The sequence below is a fragment of the Salvelinus alpinus genome, chromosome 11 (genome assembly GCF_045679555.1).
Source record: "Salvelinus alpinus chromosome 11, SLU_Salpinus.1, whole genome shotgun sequence".
Lineage (NCBI taxonomy): Eukaryota > Metazoa > Chordata > Actinopteri > Salmoniformes > Salmonidae > Salvelinus > Salvelinus alpinus.
Window position 1 is genome coordinate 50,706,953 of NC_092096.1, and position 15,765 is coordinate 50,722,717.

Sequence of the window (15,765 nt, forward strand, 5' to 3'; positions counted from 1 at the left end):
AAACACAAGGAGACTCAATCAGTGTAATTTTATTGTAACATTTTTCCAGTATGCCTAAACATACAACCAACCCCCAACCATGGCAAGAAAATACTAAGATATAGACTGACAGAATATAATGTCACAGCCTTTCAACTTAAAGCCTCAATAGTAAAAAGAAACAATTTTTAAAAACTATGATTTCTTGAGCAGAAGGCAATACACAGCCCTTTAGAAATGTAGTTTGAGGCACCACACATGTTTGGGATACACAAGCAAATTACAGAATTATGAAATACCTTTAAACGCTGCCCATACATAATCACGTGATGAGATGAGCAAGTACCATTAGTTTGAACACTATATACAGGGCCCGGAGTTTTTCCTGGTCACATGGTCCAGGAAAAGCTCTATCCTAGTTTGCACAGTCTACAGCAAAGAGCTACACAGAACTAAAGTACAAGAGCTTTCCAGTCAGTATCTCTGGCATGTGTACGGGGCGTAGTGCTTCTTCGGTTGTTTCTTCCTCATCACATACTGGTTCTCAGGACGGCGAGGGACGTAGGGTCTGGGGTGGTAGGCCTCATTATGCTGCACCGGCCTGTAGTGTCTAGCTGGAAGAGATTAAAGGGAGAGTGCTAAACAGTCATTTGGGCTTTAATCACCCCAGGATTGATACAATTCTTTACTACAGAGCAGAGGCACTACTTGTAAATCCCTTTTGCATCAAGCAAGGGAAGAGAGACTTCAATGGCTAAATGTTCTTGCTTCACACAATGGAATCTGGAGGGATAGGTATACAGAACTACACTTAATGGCCGTGTCCAAAATCTGTCTTGCCTACTATGGCCAGTGTCAGAGGTCCCATGATTAGACTACTGTGCGCACGTGTTTGTCAACTTACTACTGCTCCGGACCATCCCGTTACTTTCACTGCATCTGTTGTCCTGTGAGTGTCTGTTGACTGGGGGATGTCTGTAGACCGCCGTCTGTCTGTGGTTGACCACTTGGGTGTGTCTGTGATGCACCGGGGCAGTCGGCTGTCTGTTGACCGGGCTTGGTCTGTCGGCTTGGTCCTCCTCGAAGCTGAAGTAGCCAACGCCGTACTTGGGGTGGACAGGAAGCTCGTCCTCATAGAATCAAGTCAAATTGTATATTCATTTTCAAATGTGTTGGACATTGTTAAATTGTGACTTGACAATTTAAAAGTGCATTTAGAATCGCAACACTTCACAATAAAAAAATGGAAGAAATAAAAGGCAATAAATAGAAAAACAAAGGATGTCTAAAACAGTCAAATCACAGATTAAAGGCCAAGCTAAAACGGTGGAGTTAAGTGCAATTTCAACCTCACCACTTTAAGCAACATACCAGTATCTACATGAGAAAACGGGAAATAGTGAAGTGTCCCTTTAAAACCATCAATGGTGTTTGCCCCTTACCTCGTAGAACTGTTCTCCGCAGCCGTTGTATTTCCCTTCCAGAGGCCTGTAGGGTTCATCCGAAGCTGGTCTGTAGGGCTCAAGGCCTGAGTCCTCAGCAGGATTCCATCCTAGAGCACAAAAAATAAATAGAGAAATGTTAAGTTTAATGTACGTAAGCTATCCTTCCATAGATCTGTAGGGCTGAAGGACAGAGTCCAATGCAGGCTGCCACCTTAGAGATACAGGACACGAGGAGAGACGGATGTTGCAGTTGAGTTGAATTAATGAATACAGAATTGTTATCCCCAAAAAGGTTTCTCAAGAGCTGTATTAGGAAGTTGTCATTATACAAATATCTGATTCATACCTGCTGAATTGGGAGTGAAATAGTTTGCCTGAGGCTCGTATCCGTCATAGTGTCCAAACCCCTCTGTTGCCCAGGCAACTGGTGAATTACATGGCAGGGTCAGTACACATACATTTATCTCCACTCACTGAAAGATTCCTTAGGATCCAAACCTCCCATAACCTGTGGTCATGAATCATTACGCAGTTGTGGGAGTTGTGAATTAATTGGTTACTCAGGTGCCGTGCACAGAGGGACAGGTGTGAAGGAGGCAAGTCAAGTGGGTGTGAATGACAGCAGCCTTTTTAAAGTGGCATTAAGTGAAGATGCAGGTTAAACTCCACAGTAGTCAAGTGAACCAGGCAGTCAAGTGAACCAGGCAGTCAAGTGAACAAGGCAGTCAAGTGAACAAGGCAGTCAGTAAATCATTTTACCACTGCAGTGACCTGGGTTCATCATCCTGGGGTCTGGTCTCCTGAAATGAGGCTCTGGTGGGTAGTGCCAGGTGTGTAGCAATGAGGGAATAACACAAACTCCAAAGCAAATCAGGGGGAGAAAAACAGGTTTATTTGAGAAGGACAAATCATAGATGTTATGCTGGGAGGTAGATGTTCAGTCTCCCCTGTTCTCAGTTTTTCTCTACAGAACAAAGGAACAGGATGCCATTTATAACCCCCCCACCCTAGCCTGGAGTTGACCAATCAGAAGTCCTTGCAGTACAACTGGGTCAATGGCCAAATAAGTATCCTGCTCCCGACTCAATGTACAGACCGTAGCACACGTATCTCTGAGTTCAGGAGTGACATTCCACAGATTCTAAAACAGATGTTGAACTGAAACCCAACTCCTATTTACAATTCCCTATTGACCATTAGTACTCTATAGCCTTTACTCTTCTCATCCGCTGTGTTGTGTATTTATCTTCAAAATATTCTTATAACCTCAACGTCACGATAACCCGGCATGGTACTACTGTACTGACCAATACAGTGGAAGCCACCACTTACCTCTGTTCTTGGTCATGGTTTTTGTGTGGGCTTTGAGCTGCTGCTGCTCTGAATGATCAATGTGCTCTACAGGGAGAAGAATACCAGTCTTTCAACTGACAGTCAAATTCAAAAACAGACAGGTGATGTGTGTATGTATATTTATTATACTGTATGTGTGTGGTGTTCTACTAACTAACGGTGGTGAGAGGACAGTGTAGCACAAACCCCCAGACCTGTGCAGCAGCAGTAAGGATGTGATGCATCAGTGAGCTAGAGAGTTCCAGTGTGTATGTATTTACAGTGTGTGTGTGTGTGTGTGTACTAACCAACAGTAGTGGCAGGACAGTGCAGCACCACTCCCCAGGCCTCTGCAGCATGTTGCAGCAGTAAGGCGGTGATACGTCGGTGGGCCAGAGAGTTCCAGTGGACCCCATCCTTCATGCGGTGCGCAAGCGAGAAGCGGAACTGGAAGTGGAGGTCCAGGACGTCAAGGCCATAGGCGTCGGCCACCTTGCTGCTGTAGAAGTTGGCCTGGATCACGTCGTAGCACAGCGTTGGGCCCCTGTGCTCCATCTGGTTGGGAGAAATTAAAGGGGAAGCTATAATAGTTCTTTAGCCATTATTGTGCATTGTACATCGTTTACTATAATTGAGCAATTACTGGGTCACGTTAAATAGGAGCAAACATTCTTAAAGCGGAAAGCCAAAAAAAGCATTCAAGTTTGGGTAGTAAATCAAGATGGTTCCAAATCCGTGCCTATTGAACACGACCCGGCCTCGTCATCTATCTACCTCAGGAACGAAGAAGCCCCCTACGATCCTCTTCCCCAGGGGCATGGTCATGTTCCAGATGACCAGACATTCAGGAGGCAGGATGGAGTTCATCTTGTCAAAGAGCTTATGAAGGTTCTCCTGGTACTCAACATGCCATTTAGGGTTATACCTGGGTGACAAGACAAACCCAGGGACACAAACTAGTTTTTTTTGTGTTTAAAAAAAAATGTGCACACAAAAGAAATGGTTGTATAATGCAAGAAAATGTGCCTATTTTGAGGACAAAGTTGTCACAATACCATCATTTTGCTCAAGATTGTGATACCAGGCCAAGTATCGCAATACAGAGTAGTATCGGGATACCCAAGGGGTTAGCCCTGCCCCCCCCCAGAACGCATGTTCCCGTTTTGGATACGTTCTGCACAAAAACTTGTCCCTGATAGTCACATCTCTACACAATACAACAAATTGAATTTAACTTCACAGTTCAGTGTTCCCCTAGGATATTTTTCCATCAGTGGCAAAGTTGGCATGGGGGAGTAGTAGTGGCTGTGGACAATGGAGCGGTCTCTGACTGCAGATTTTATAGGCCCTCTTGGCCGCAGAGAAAACTTTGCTGTTTTAAAGCTAATTTCCTGCAATTCTACACATTTTGCCATGTTCTTATGCCATCAGAGTGACTCATAAAAATAAAGATATACATATATACACACAAACTCAGGAAAAAAAGAAACGTCCTCTCACTGTCAACTGCGTTTATTTTCAGCAAACTTAACATGTTTAAATATCTGTATGAACATAACATGAGTCAAACTGAACAAGTTCCACAGACATGTGACTAACAGAAATGGAATAATGTGTCCCTGAACAATGGGGGGGTCAAAATCAAAAGTAACAATCAGTATCTGGTGTGGCCACCAGCTGCTTTAAGTACTGCAGTGCATCTCATCCTCATGGACTGCACCAGATTTGCAATTTCTTACTGTGAGATGTTACCCCACTCTTCCATCAAGGCACCTGCAAGTTATCGAAAATTTCTGTGGGGAATGGCCCTATCCCTCACCCTCCGATCCAACAGGTCCCAGACGTGTTCAATGGGATTGAGATTCGGGCTCTTCGCTGGCCATGGCAGAACACTGACATTCCTGTCTTTCAGGAAATCACGCACGGAACAAGCAGTATGGCTGGTGGCATTGTCATGCTGGAGGGTCATGTCAGGATGAGCCTGCAGGAAGGGTACCACATGAGGGAGGAGGATGTCTTCCCTGTAACACACAGCGTTGGCAATGACAAGCTCAGTCCGATGATGCTGTGACACACCACCCGACCATGACGGACCCTCCACCTCCAAATCAATCCCGCTCCAGAGTACAGGCCTCGGTGTAACGCTCATTCCTTCGACAATAAACGAGAATCCAACTATCACCCCTGGTGAGACAAAACCGTGACTCGTCAGCGATAAGCACTTTTTGCCAGTCCTGTCTGGTCCAGCGACGGTGGGTTTGTGCCCATAGTGAGCTGGTGAAGTCTGGTGAGGACCTGCCTTACAACAGGCCTACAAGCCCTCAGTTTAGCCTATTGCAGACAGTCTGAGCACTGATGGAGGGATTGTGCGTTCCTGTTGTAACTCGGGCAGTTGTTGCCATCCTGTACCTGTCCCGCAGGTGTGATGTTCAGATGTACTGATCCTGTGCAGGTGTTGTTACACGTGGTCTGCCACGGCGAGGACGATCAGCTGTCCGTTCTGTCTCCCTGAAGCGCCGTCTTAGGCGTCTCACAGTACGGACATTGCAATTTATTGCCCTGTCCTCATGCCTCCTTGCAGCATGCCTAAGGCACGTTCACGCAGATGAGCAGGGACCCTGGGTATCTTTCTTTTGGTGTTTTTAAGAGTCAGTAGAAAGGCCTCTTTAGTGTCCTAAGTTTTCATAGCTGTGACCTTAATTGCCTACCGTCTGTAAGCTGTTAGTGTCTTAACGACCGTTCCACAGGTGCATGTTCATTAATTGTTTATGGTTCATTGAAGAAGCATGGGAAACAGTGTTTAAACCATTTACAGTGAAGTTATTTGGATTTTTACGAATGATCTTTGAAAGACAGGGTCCTGAAAAAGGGTTTATATTGCAGCAGTGGTATGCCGCTGCTAAATTAATATAGGGGAAACACTGCACTTTTTACTGTATAATAGAAAAGGCTATTGCAGAAAATAGCTGATTTGCTCATATCCAAAGGCCTACATGTGGGCAGGAGGAATGTAGTAAGGAATATAAACGCATAATGATCTGCTTTTTCATTAAGGGGGGGACCCCACATCTTTAGCCTACTCTTCAGACAACTTTACACACAGCCTACACACTCTCCCTCTCACACACATCCATTTTCTCTCACACACACACTGCTCTCAAAAGTTATTCTTTTTGGAGCCTAAGGAACACCAGAAAAATACGGATTTTGGATTCAGATTTAGCTTAGAAATACATTGATTAGGCATACGCTTCCTACTTTTGAAGCACTACCATGAGTAGGCTAACTATCCCTTTGCCATCCAAATGTGTGCATCGCCAAGGGGTACCATGTTAGCTAGCAAGCCAGGCAACATGACTAAACATAGTCGTGTGTTATCAAACCTCACAGACCATGAGTAATTTAAAACGGCCCGCGACATGGTTTATAAAATGATATAACATATGTGCCAATTCGCCGTAGAATGGGGTTTGGCCTAGAAACTTGCGGTTTTCAGTGATGTTAAGGCGCAAGCATGACTGTCACTGTGCTCCGTTTTTCCTCTATGGCAGTGACAGCGAAGACTAGTCAGACTGGAGAACTTGTTCTTACAGGCGAAATGAAAAGGTATCTACGTATCCACTTCACTCGCGTTGCGAGCCACTCCAATAATTAAACAAAATGTAATAACAGTGAAAATGTGTCATCGGCCCAAACAAGAAAAACATATTAGCCCATTTTTAAGCCCAAAATTGTCAGATGCTAAATGCTTTTCCACATAATTCAAAATTTGATTATATTTCCAAGTACGATACATTTGTTCACATTTTCATTTCTTTAAATCCATAATATCAAAAAACAAGTTGTTTTTAGTTGGAACTAGCCTAAAAACTGCCAAAAATTAAGAAGCACTGTTTTTCAAAATAATATAATGAGAAAATAAGGAATTGGTTATTTTTCTCATCAGTTATGTGGGTGGGGCTATATCTGTAGTCCCATCTCATTTTCCATATGCATATCCTGTTCAACATAGCTTTCAAAATAAGAGTTGAGCGTTTGTTGTGAAAGCAAAGGATCATGATTTGGCAAGCTCAGGCTACAGTGTATGACCCTAAAGGTGGTTATGCGTTTTAAGCCATAGATATAATACCAAGGTTTTAAGCATTCTATTCCATTTCGGTTAGTGGGCCAAATACTTTCCCCTTGCAGCTACTCAATTGTGTCAACTTTTTGGTCAGAAAAAGTTCACGTTAATCCACTGAGGCAAAAAGGACAACGCCTATAACCTGTCAAAAATTCCCCAAAAGGGGATATACAGTATCTATTGCCAACTGAACAGAGGAGTTGTCCATTTCAACACCACAGAGCTCCGCTATAGGCGTACCAGTGACAAAGAGTGGAGATGCAGGAGAAGCGCTGTCCATTAAGCTGTGCTGAATAAGGCCAGGCGTGGCCTCGGCTCCCTTTAAAAACGTGGAGTTTTCCTTTGTAGTCTAGGCCTACTTCCTGATTTCGCCATTTGTTCAGTCGAGTTTCTTCGCTCCCTTGATTAGTGTAACCAATCCTTTGATTTATGCCTTTTATTTCAATGCATTATGTAGTTTTGACCACTTTTGTCCTGCGTTTGCTTTCGCTGAGTAGCCGTTATGGCTTTTGATGTCGACCTTATTGTGCATTGTAGCCACTATTCAGTGGCATTAACATGTGCAATTCAGTAAGAGAAAAGCTGTGAATGGGGAGTTGAAAATGGGAAGGGATGGCCAGAAAAGCAATTTTGGGGAAAGATTTGGTCTCATGGTCCAAGTGGCTCTATGCCTGTTTTCAAATGTGCCCATTTATTTATGGTTTGCTTATAGGACCTACAGAAACAATCATTTAATGTGTCAATGTTTTAATTGGGTCTGTACTCTCGAAAATGAATAGGCCTCCATTAGAATAGGCTACTTCTTGGCCGTTTTAACTGTTATAAATTATATATACCACCTCAGTCACCGGCTTCATCAATAAGTGCATCGACGTTGTCGTCCCCACAGTGACCGTACGTACATATCCCAACCAGAAGCCATGGATTACAGGCAAAATCTGCATCGAGCTGATGGGTTTGAATTTCCGAGCTTTAACCATTATTAATCATTAGTTATAATAGAGACATGAGGGGTGCCATAGCCGAAGGTCTACACCAGAAGTTAATGGTTATCTGTAGGAAGAAGGGTTATGGTGGGAGCAATTAAGCTTGGAATGGGCTGAGTGCAGGGAAAACGGTCACATGTGGCAGTACTGATAAGGGGAAAGAGCCGTGGATAAGGGGGTCAAGGTCAGGTCATGTCACGTTAAGGGAAAGGGAACCGTTTATTGCCCGTATCACTTAGTTTCCTGCCAAGCAATAAAGATGCAATGTTTAGCAATAAGGAGGAGACTCCACCCAAACTGGGGTATGTATACTACCACGGGTGGAACCATGTCTGTCTGATGCAGCTGTATTGACCCTCTGGGAAGAATAAACTTGGTTTAAGCTAGGGATGCACAATATAGGGGTGAACATATCGGAATCAGACGATATTAGCTAAAAATGCCAACATCGGTATCGGCCAGATGTCAAGTTTAACGCCGATGTTAAAAACTGATGTCAAAGCTACCGTGCATACCCATATAACGTAGGTACATGGCGTAATGACGCACGTGGAGCGCAAAATTTTACGTGGCAACACAGCATTCCTAACCTAGCCCACACAATGACTGCTGTGTGGATCGAGCAGTCAACAAGTCGAGCAATCACTTGAAAGAGTAAGAAAATTTCAGCGAGACAACTCAAAGGTGAAATCCATTAAAGCCAAAATAATGGAATTCATTGCCCTTGACAATCAACCGTTCTCTGTCGTGGATGTTGGCTTTTGCCGACTGGTCGAGCACCGGTACACAAGTGTGCTATTTTTCAGATGTTGCCCTACCAGTGTTACACAGTAATAGCGTCATTGCTATTAGCTTCACAACATACAAACATACTATGGAACGCCGTTTGGGTCTTTGCGTGTCAAGAAAGATACAGTAGCACTGTCAAAACTGTACAAAAAAGTCTGCAAACAAGCAAACACAGACCACGAATGATGCGTTTACAATACCGCAACTTCTGGGATAGCTAGTTTTAGCTTGTTACCTAGCAAGCACCAATACAACCTGCAGTCATTTTCATTATTCTTAGCAATGATTTAGGAATCCTTGTGAGTAACTATTAGCTAGGTTGCCACTTGTTCGCCTATTGAAATTGAACTCATCTGGCTAGTGAGCTCGACCGGAACGAGTAATGTGTTGTGAAGCTAGCCACAACAAGGATTATGCACAAAAGTGGAATTTGAAGTTTGCCTTCAAAATAAAAGTATGTCATTGACAGTGATGCAAATGAATACAAATAGAATTATGCCAAACTTTGATTTTGAAGTCTAACCGCAAAGTCCACAATTGTGGCTAATCCTTATTGTGGCTAGCTTCACATAGATGGGCCCGACCACCATTAATCAAATAACTGTCTTATAAATTAGGGTTATTTTAGATGACACCTAGCTATATAGCTAACTATAGCTACTGAAACAGATGTAATTTTGCTATGTTTTTGGGACAAAAATATTGTTTGCATCTATAAGCTAGCTAGCGTTTGTTTTTAATGACGAGCACTGCAGGTGCCCGAGACAACTTTACCAGCATAGCATATGTATCGATGAATCGTCGTGACATATGAAATACGAGGGAATGTGTAATAACTACGTAAAAAATTTACGAACGTGTTAAATTATTATGTGACAGGTCAGGTCCTGAGGTCCTGATTGGTCAAATAGTGGTATTTGACGTGTATCTTTTTTGACACGCAAAAACAAATGGCGTTCAATAGAAATCCTGGTTGAGAATGAAACGACTGAACAACGAAACAGCACAGCAAGTAAGTGAAAGAAATAGGTTTTGATTGTTTTACTGGTAATGTAAAAAGTAAATGCCAACAAAATAACTTTTTGGTCAGTGTGGTGTGTGTGTCTGTGGGTATAACCTTCATTTAACTAGGCAAGTCAGTTTTACAATGACAGCCCGGACAACGCTGGGCCAATTGTGCGCCGCCCTATGGGACTCCCAATCATGGCCAGATGTGATACAGGTTCTTGCACCGAGATGCAGTGCCTTAGACCGCTGTGCCCGTGTGTGTGTTAAATAGTTAACTGTACTAGAATGCTTAAAAGGCCACAAAATTTTAATAGCGGATATCAGTATCGTTTTTTTTGGGCAAGGAAAATATTGGATTTCGGTATCGAACAAAAAATGTCATATCGGTGCATCACTAGTTTAAGCTTTCAAGGTGTCCGTCAAGTTCTTACTCTTATAATTAGAAACTAACAGAGCTAAAGGCTAGAGCTGCCGCTTTCAAGGAGCGGGACACTAATCCGGACACATAAGAAATCCCACTATGCCCTCAGACGAACAAGCAAAGCATCAATAGAGGATTAAGATTGAATCCTACTACCACTGACTCTGATGCTCGTCGGAAGTGGCAGGGCTCAAAAACTATTACGTGCTACAAAGGGAAACCCAGACGCGAGCCTTCCAGACGAGCCAAATGCCTTTTATGCTCGCTTCGAGGTAAGCAACACTGAAGCATGCATGAGAGTACCAGCTGTTCTGGACGACTGTGTGATAACGCTCTCGGTAGCCAATGTGAGCAAGACCTTTAACAGGTCAACATTCACAAAGCCGCGGGGCCACACGGATTACCAGGACGTGTACTCAAAGCATGCGCGGGCCAACTGGCAAGTGACTTCACTAACATTTACAACCTCTCCCTGACCGAGTCTGTAATTCCTACGTTTCAAGCAGACCACCATTGTCCCTGTGCCCAAGGAAGCGAAGGTAACCTGCCTAAACGATTACCGCCCCATAGCACTCACGGCGGTAGCCATGAAGTGCTTTGAAAGGCTGGTCATGGCTCATATCAACAGCATCCTCCCGGATACCCAGACCCAATCCAATTTGCATACCGCCCCAACAGATCCACAATCTCTATTGCACTCCACACTGCCCTTTCCCATCTGGACGAAAGGAACACCTATGAGAATGCTGTTCACTGACTACAGCTCAGCGTGCCCACAAAGCTCATCACTAAGCTAAGGACTCTGGGACTAAACACCTCCCTCTGCAACTGGATCCTGGCCTTCCTGACGGGCCACCCCCAGGTGGTGAGGGTAGGCAACAACACGTCTGCCACGCTGATCCTCAACACTGGGGCCCCTCCAGGGTGTGTACTTAGTCCCCTCCTGTACTCCCTGTTAACCCACGACTGCGTGGCCAAACACGACTCCAACACCATCATTAAGTTTGCCGATGACAACACTGGTAGGCCTGATCACCGAAAACGATGACAGCCTATAAGGAGGTCAGAGACCTGGCAGTGTGGTGTCAGGACAACAACCTCTCCCTCAATGTGAGCAAGACAAAGGAGTTGATCGTGGACTACATGAAAAGGTGAGCTGAACACATTCCCATTCACATCGACAGAGCTGTAGTGGAGCGGGTCGAGAGTTAAGTTCCTTGGTGTCCACATCACCAACGAACTATCATGGTCCAAACACACAAAGACCGTCGTTAAGAGGGCACGACAAAACCTTTTCCCCCTCAGGAGACTGAAAAGATTTGGCATGGGTCCCCAGATCCTCAAAAAGTTCTACAGCTGCACTATCGAGAGCATCCTGACTGGTTGCATCACCGTCTGGTATGGCAACTGCTCAGCATCTGACCATAAGGCGCTAGTGGACAGTGCGTTCGGCCCAGTACATCACTGGGGCCAAGCTTCTTGCCATCCAGGACCTATATACTAGGTGGTGTCCAATCACCCAAGTTATAGACCGTTTTCTCTGCTACCGCACGGCAAGCGGTACCCGGAGCGCCAAGTCTAGGACCAAAAGGCTCGTTAACAGCTTCTACCCCCAAGCCATAAGACTATTTACATTGACGACACCCCCCCGCCAACCCATTTGTTTTGTACACTGCTGCTACTCACTGTTCATCATCTATGCATAGTCACTTCACCCCTACTGCCATGTACAAATTACCTCGACTAACCTGTACCCCCTCACATTGACTCGCTACCGGTAACCCTGTATATAGCCTCGTTATTGTTATTTTATTGTGTTACTCATTTTTTACTTTAGCTTATTTGGTAAACATTTTCTTAACTCTTCCTTGAACCGCACTGTTGTTTAAGGGCTTGTAAGTAAGCATTTCACGTTAAGGTCTACACTTGCTGTATTCGGTGCATGTGACAAATAAAGTTAGATTTGATAATAATGATTTACCTCTACAATGGTTCATGAACTCAGGCCTACATGATAAACTTGAGATATTTTTACTACTTAAAACAAACATAAAGCATCTAACAATAAAAAAGTCAACGTCATAATAGCATTAATTAAAAGCCCATCTTTTATTTAAGCAGACTAACTACACTAGGGGTCGGTTTGGGAGGGAAACCTGTAAGGGGACGGTTAGAGCACGTAGGTTACCCGGACTGTCTAATGCCTCCGCGACCTTTGCTCCTGCAATGCCTGGAATGGACACCCTGGGACGGCGGTTCCTGCGGACAGGGCGGCTGGTGGTTTTTCTGCATCTTCTGGACATTGTGATCGATAGGCTAGGTAATACTATGAATGACTTTGAGACTGGCTTTGGCTCCGTTATATAGGGCGGTTCTACCGTGCCGTTCCAAAGCACAAAAACCAGGCAGATACAACAAAATACAGCGAAATATAAAAGTGGCCTACTGGATGTAAGAGGGGGACACTTCTTTTGAGCCTAAAATGAAGAAAATCGGCATAAGATTGGCATAGGTTTTCCGCATGTGATGTAGATCACATGTAGCCCAGCAGCTAAGAATCCTTAGCGTAATATATACAGTGCATTCAGAAAGTATTCAGACCCCTTGATTTCCCCCACATTTTGTTACATTACAACCTTATTCTGAAATGTATTAAACATTTCCCCCCCTCAATCCACACATAATACCCCATAATGACAAGCGAACAGTTGTTTTGCCAAATGTATAAAAAAAGAAAACAAAATATCTTATTTACATAAGCATTCAGAACCTTTGCTATGAGACTCGAAATTGAGCTCACGTGTATCCTGTTTCCATTGATCATCCTTGAGATGTTTCTACAACTTGGGAGTCCACCTGTGGTTAATTCAATTGATTGGACATGATTTGGAAAGGTGCATGTCAGAGCAAAAACCAAGTCATGAGGGCGAAGGAATTGTCCGTAGAGCGCTATAAAACAGACCTAGTAGGTATCATGAATGCTTGATGAAAAATAAATAAAAGCGTGCGTAAAACCTGCAGACATCCTTAACAGACTGGTCACCTGGAGACGTCCCAGAGACAGGAGTTAACGATGACGACGTCTGGTTTGAGACCGTCTTCGAAGTCCCTCAGGATGCTCTGCATGTAGCGCGAGTAGATCCTCGTCAGGAAGTAGAACCGCACCAGGTGGTGGTCTGAGCGGAACTGACGCACCTTAGGATGAAATAAAGGAAAAGACAGATGTCATAAGAGATCAGGAAGTGCACATGGAAGCCAATAGTTATAATTGTGTCATCTAGGGCCATTCATTCCCAGTGCAGGTATACTTCCTAAAGAATCACTGTCTTTCTCCTTTTTCTCATCCCAGTGACACACCTCACGGTATTCCGTCCCATTGGTCATTTGACCCAGCCGTCCGCCCTCCACCAGGATGTCTTGCTCGAAGCTCATCTCTCCCTGGTGATGAGGGAGAGAGGGGGTAGATTGGGGGGGGGGGGCAGAGGGTGTGGTGGTGGAAGAAGCTAGAAGCCACTTTAGTCCTGGTATTATTAAATCAATCATGTATGTTTTTTTTTTTTAGGACACATTGAAAGCAAAGCTGCAAAAATATTACAATAGAGAGATAGAATGTATCTACAGTAGGGTTGGACAATGGTCAAAATATCATATCAACGTTTTTCTTATTTTTTACAGTATGGCATTATGATAGTATTTTAAGTTTCTGAATAATACAAGTTATCTATTTTATGAGTAGTGCATGACCCTAGGATGGAAACTAATGAATTCTAAGTGGTTTTAATGTGCTTTCTCCAATCAAATTTTTTTTTACATTTAAAAAAAATATAAAAATACTCAACCAAACTATGACAAAACTGACAGTGAAGTGTTCATTTATTTAGCACTGTATGATAATACCTTTATAGACAGTATTGTAAAAATCCATACCGGTATGTGGATCCATACCGTTATACCTTAAAAGACAATATATCACCCAGACTTAATCTATAGATCAAATGTCTTTCTAGAAATGTTGCATGGGATATCTCACTTTCACCTTCCAAAATCTGTGAGTCAAGGTTTACCTTAGTCTTGAGCTGACCCAAGCTGAGATATTTGTCCTTTTGCAGCAGAAGCACAATGTCCTTATACACTGAGCGCTGAACTGTGGAGAACACAAATTATGGACATTGACTGACAACGTAAGTTCAGTTGGCAATTTGTCATCCAAGGGGTGCACTGTACATTCAATTTGATAACCACAGGCGAGCACTCAAATTCAAACCTGGACACCGGGAAGCCAGTTCTACTGCTTTGCTTGTTAGTATTTATTTGTTTCCCTCTAATCGGGCAATGATTTAGGCCTGGGACACTAGGTGGGTGCAACTCATTAACAGGTTGAACAAAAAAAAACAGCAGTATCCAGACCTCGTTGGGTATGATTTGATACCCCTGGGCTAGGGCTTCTTGGGCCTGGAGACACGAAAGACTGAACCACTGACATACATTGGTTTGTACACTTACTCGAGTCCCCCAGGACAACAACAAACTTGTTGTGTAAGAGCTGGCTGGCTTGCTGCTGGCTCACAGCCTTCATGTTCTCCCTCTGTTCATTAAAGTAGAGATTAGGTTCCCAATATTTATAGGAGTGCCTATCAGACGTTGATTTATAAATTGTGTGAGCACTGATAACAGAGTTTCAGAGGACAGAATAGCAATTATATTGTTAGTGGTGTCATAGACATTGCTGGGAAGTAGCCTACTCACTTCAATAGTCACCAATGCATGGGGTCCAATTGTTGCAGATTCCACATAAAGCTAACATACATTGCTAGGCAGGCCAAAAGGCTATCTGGCAACTCTTTCAGACTGTTATTAACAAGGACGTTAACTACTTGATAATGTCTCAGGTTAGCTCTGGTTCAAGGCGTTAGTGTCCGTTCCTCCAATAGTGAAGGAACGGACACTAACGCACTGGACCAGAGCTATCAACCAGGTCACGATACTTACCATGTTTGGTTGAACTTGAATTATCTTGATTTAGCTATTACCATTAATAAATGTAAGCAGGTGGTTGAAGTCAAACCTGTCTTAACCAGGATGCCCCTGGTCTGAATAATCGAGTTATTGTCCAAATGATCCAATTATTAGTTGGCTGCTACTACAGTTAGCTAGTAACGTTAGCAAACCCGTTTTTTCAGTTTTTGTAGAAAAAAATTATGCCGATTGCTGGCAACTTGATTTTCCAGAACGGTTTGGTTAAATATGCAGTTTTTGTACGTGATTCTTTCGCCACAACAATCCTCGTCTTTGATTTTATTGAAAATATGAATAGTCATTCGCATGCTAATTAATTGCAACACCAATTTGCACCTGTATTGCTAGCCAGTAGTAGCTAGCTAGCAAGATAGGGAATGAGAAGTCCAATTCCACCTGCATTGCGAGAACCCATCAACATAAATGTATTTTCAATTAGCATTAGACGAACGTTAGACAATAAGTTCTCTATGGTTTGATAAAATACTGTAATAATTTTAAATCGAAAAGGCATCGAAATGTGGCTAATCTTTGTGTCCGATGACTTCCATCTGCAAACCATTCACCGCGTGAAATTTGATGTGTGAATTTGAATTTGGCGGAGCCCGCGTCGTGTTAATTATGACAGGTCGTAAAGAGCGCTCATTGGTCGTAATGACCAAATTT

General features: G+C 43.5%; 1 protein-coding gene across 4 annotated transcripts; it reads right to left on the minus strand.

Annotated features, from left to right (window-relative positions):
* Positions 1 to 13: 13 nt before the first annotated feature.
* Positions 14 to 15,744, minus strand: fam113 (family with sequence similarity 113). 4 transcript variants are annotated; one of them, XM_071334405.1, is made up of 13 exons: positions 15,073 to 15,744; positions 14,587 to 14,668; positions 14,148 to 14,227; positions 13,441 to 13,521; positions 13,127 to 13,278; positions 3,531 to 3,681; positions 3,065 to 3,311; positions 2,757 to 2,822; positions 2,184 to 2,282; positions 1,771 to 1,848; positions 1,422 to 1,531; positions 884 to 1,109; positions 14 to 593 (listed from the first exon to the last, which is right to left on the minus strand). In XM_071334405.1, exons 1-13 carry the CDS (start codon positions 15,073 to 15,075, stop codon positions 454 to 456), a joined length of 1,515 nt encoding a protein of 504 aa, XP_071190506.1. In that variant the 5' UTR covers positions 15,076 to 15,744; the 3' UTR covers positions 14 to 453. The 4 variants fall into 4 exon arrangements, with proteins under 4 accessions (XP_071190506.1, XP_071190507.1, XP_071190508.1 ...); XM_071334406.1 differs by lacking the exon at positions 14,587 to 14,668; XM_071334407.1 differs by lacking the exons at positions 1,771 to 1,848; positions 2,184 to 2,282.
* Between the last annotated feature and the right edge of the window lie 21 nt (positions 15,745 to 15,765).

What these genes read in the sequence shown, in the direction of transcription:
- fam113 (XM_071334405.1), bottom strand. An exon ending in GAACCCAGGTCACTGCAGTG is followed by an intron (nt 1,849 to 2,183) that starts GTAAAATGATTT and finishes GTAATTCACCAG; the next exon opens with TTGCCTGGGCAACAGAGGGG. An exon ending in CGGGATGGTCCGGAGCAGTA is followed by an intron (nt 594 to 883) that starts GTAAGTTGACAA and finishes AATCTCTTCCAG; the next exon opens with CTAGACACTACAGGCCGGTG.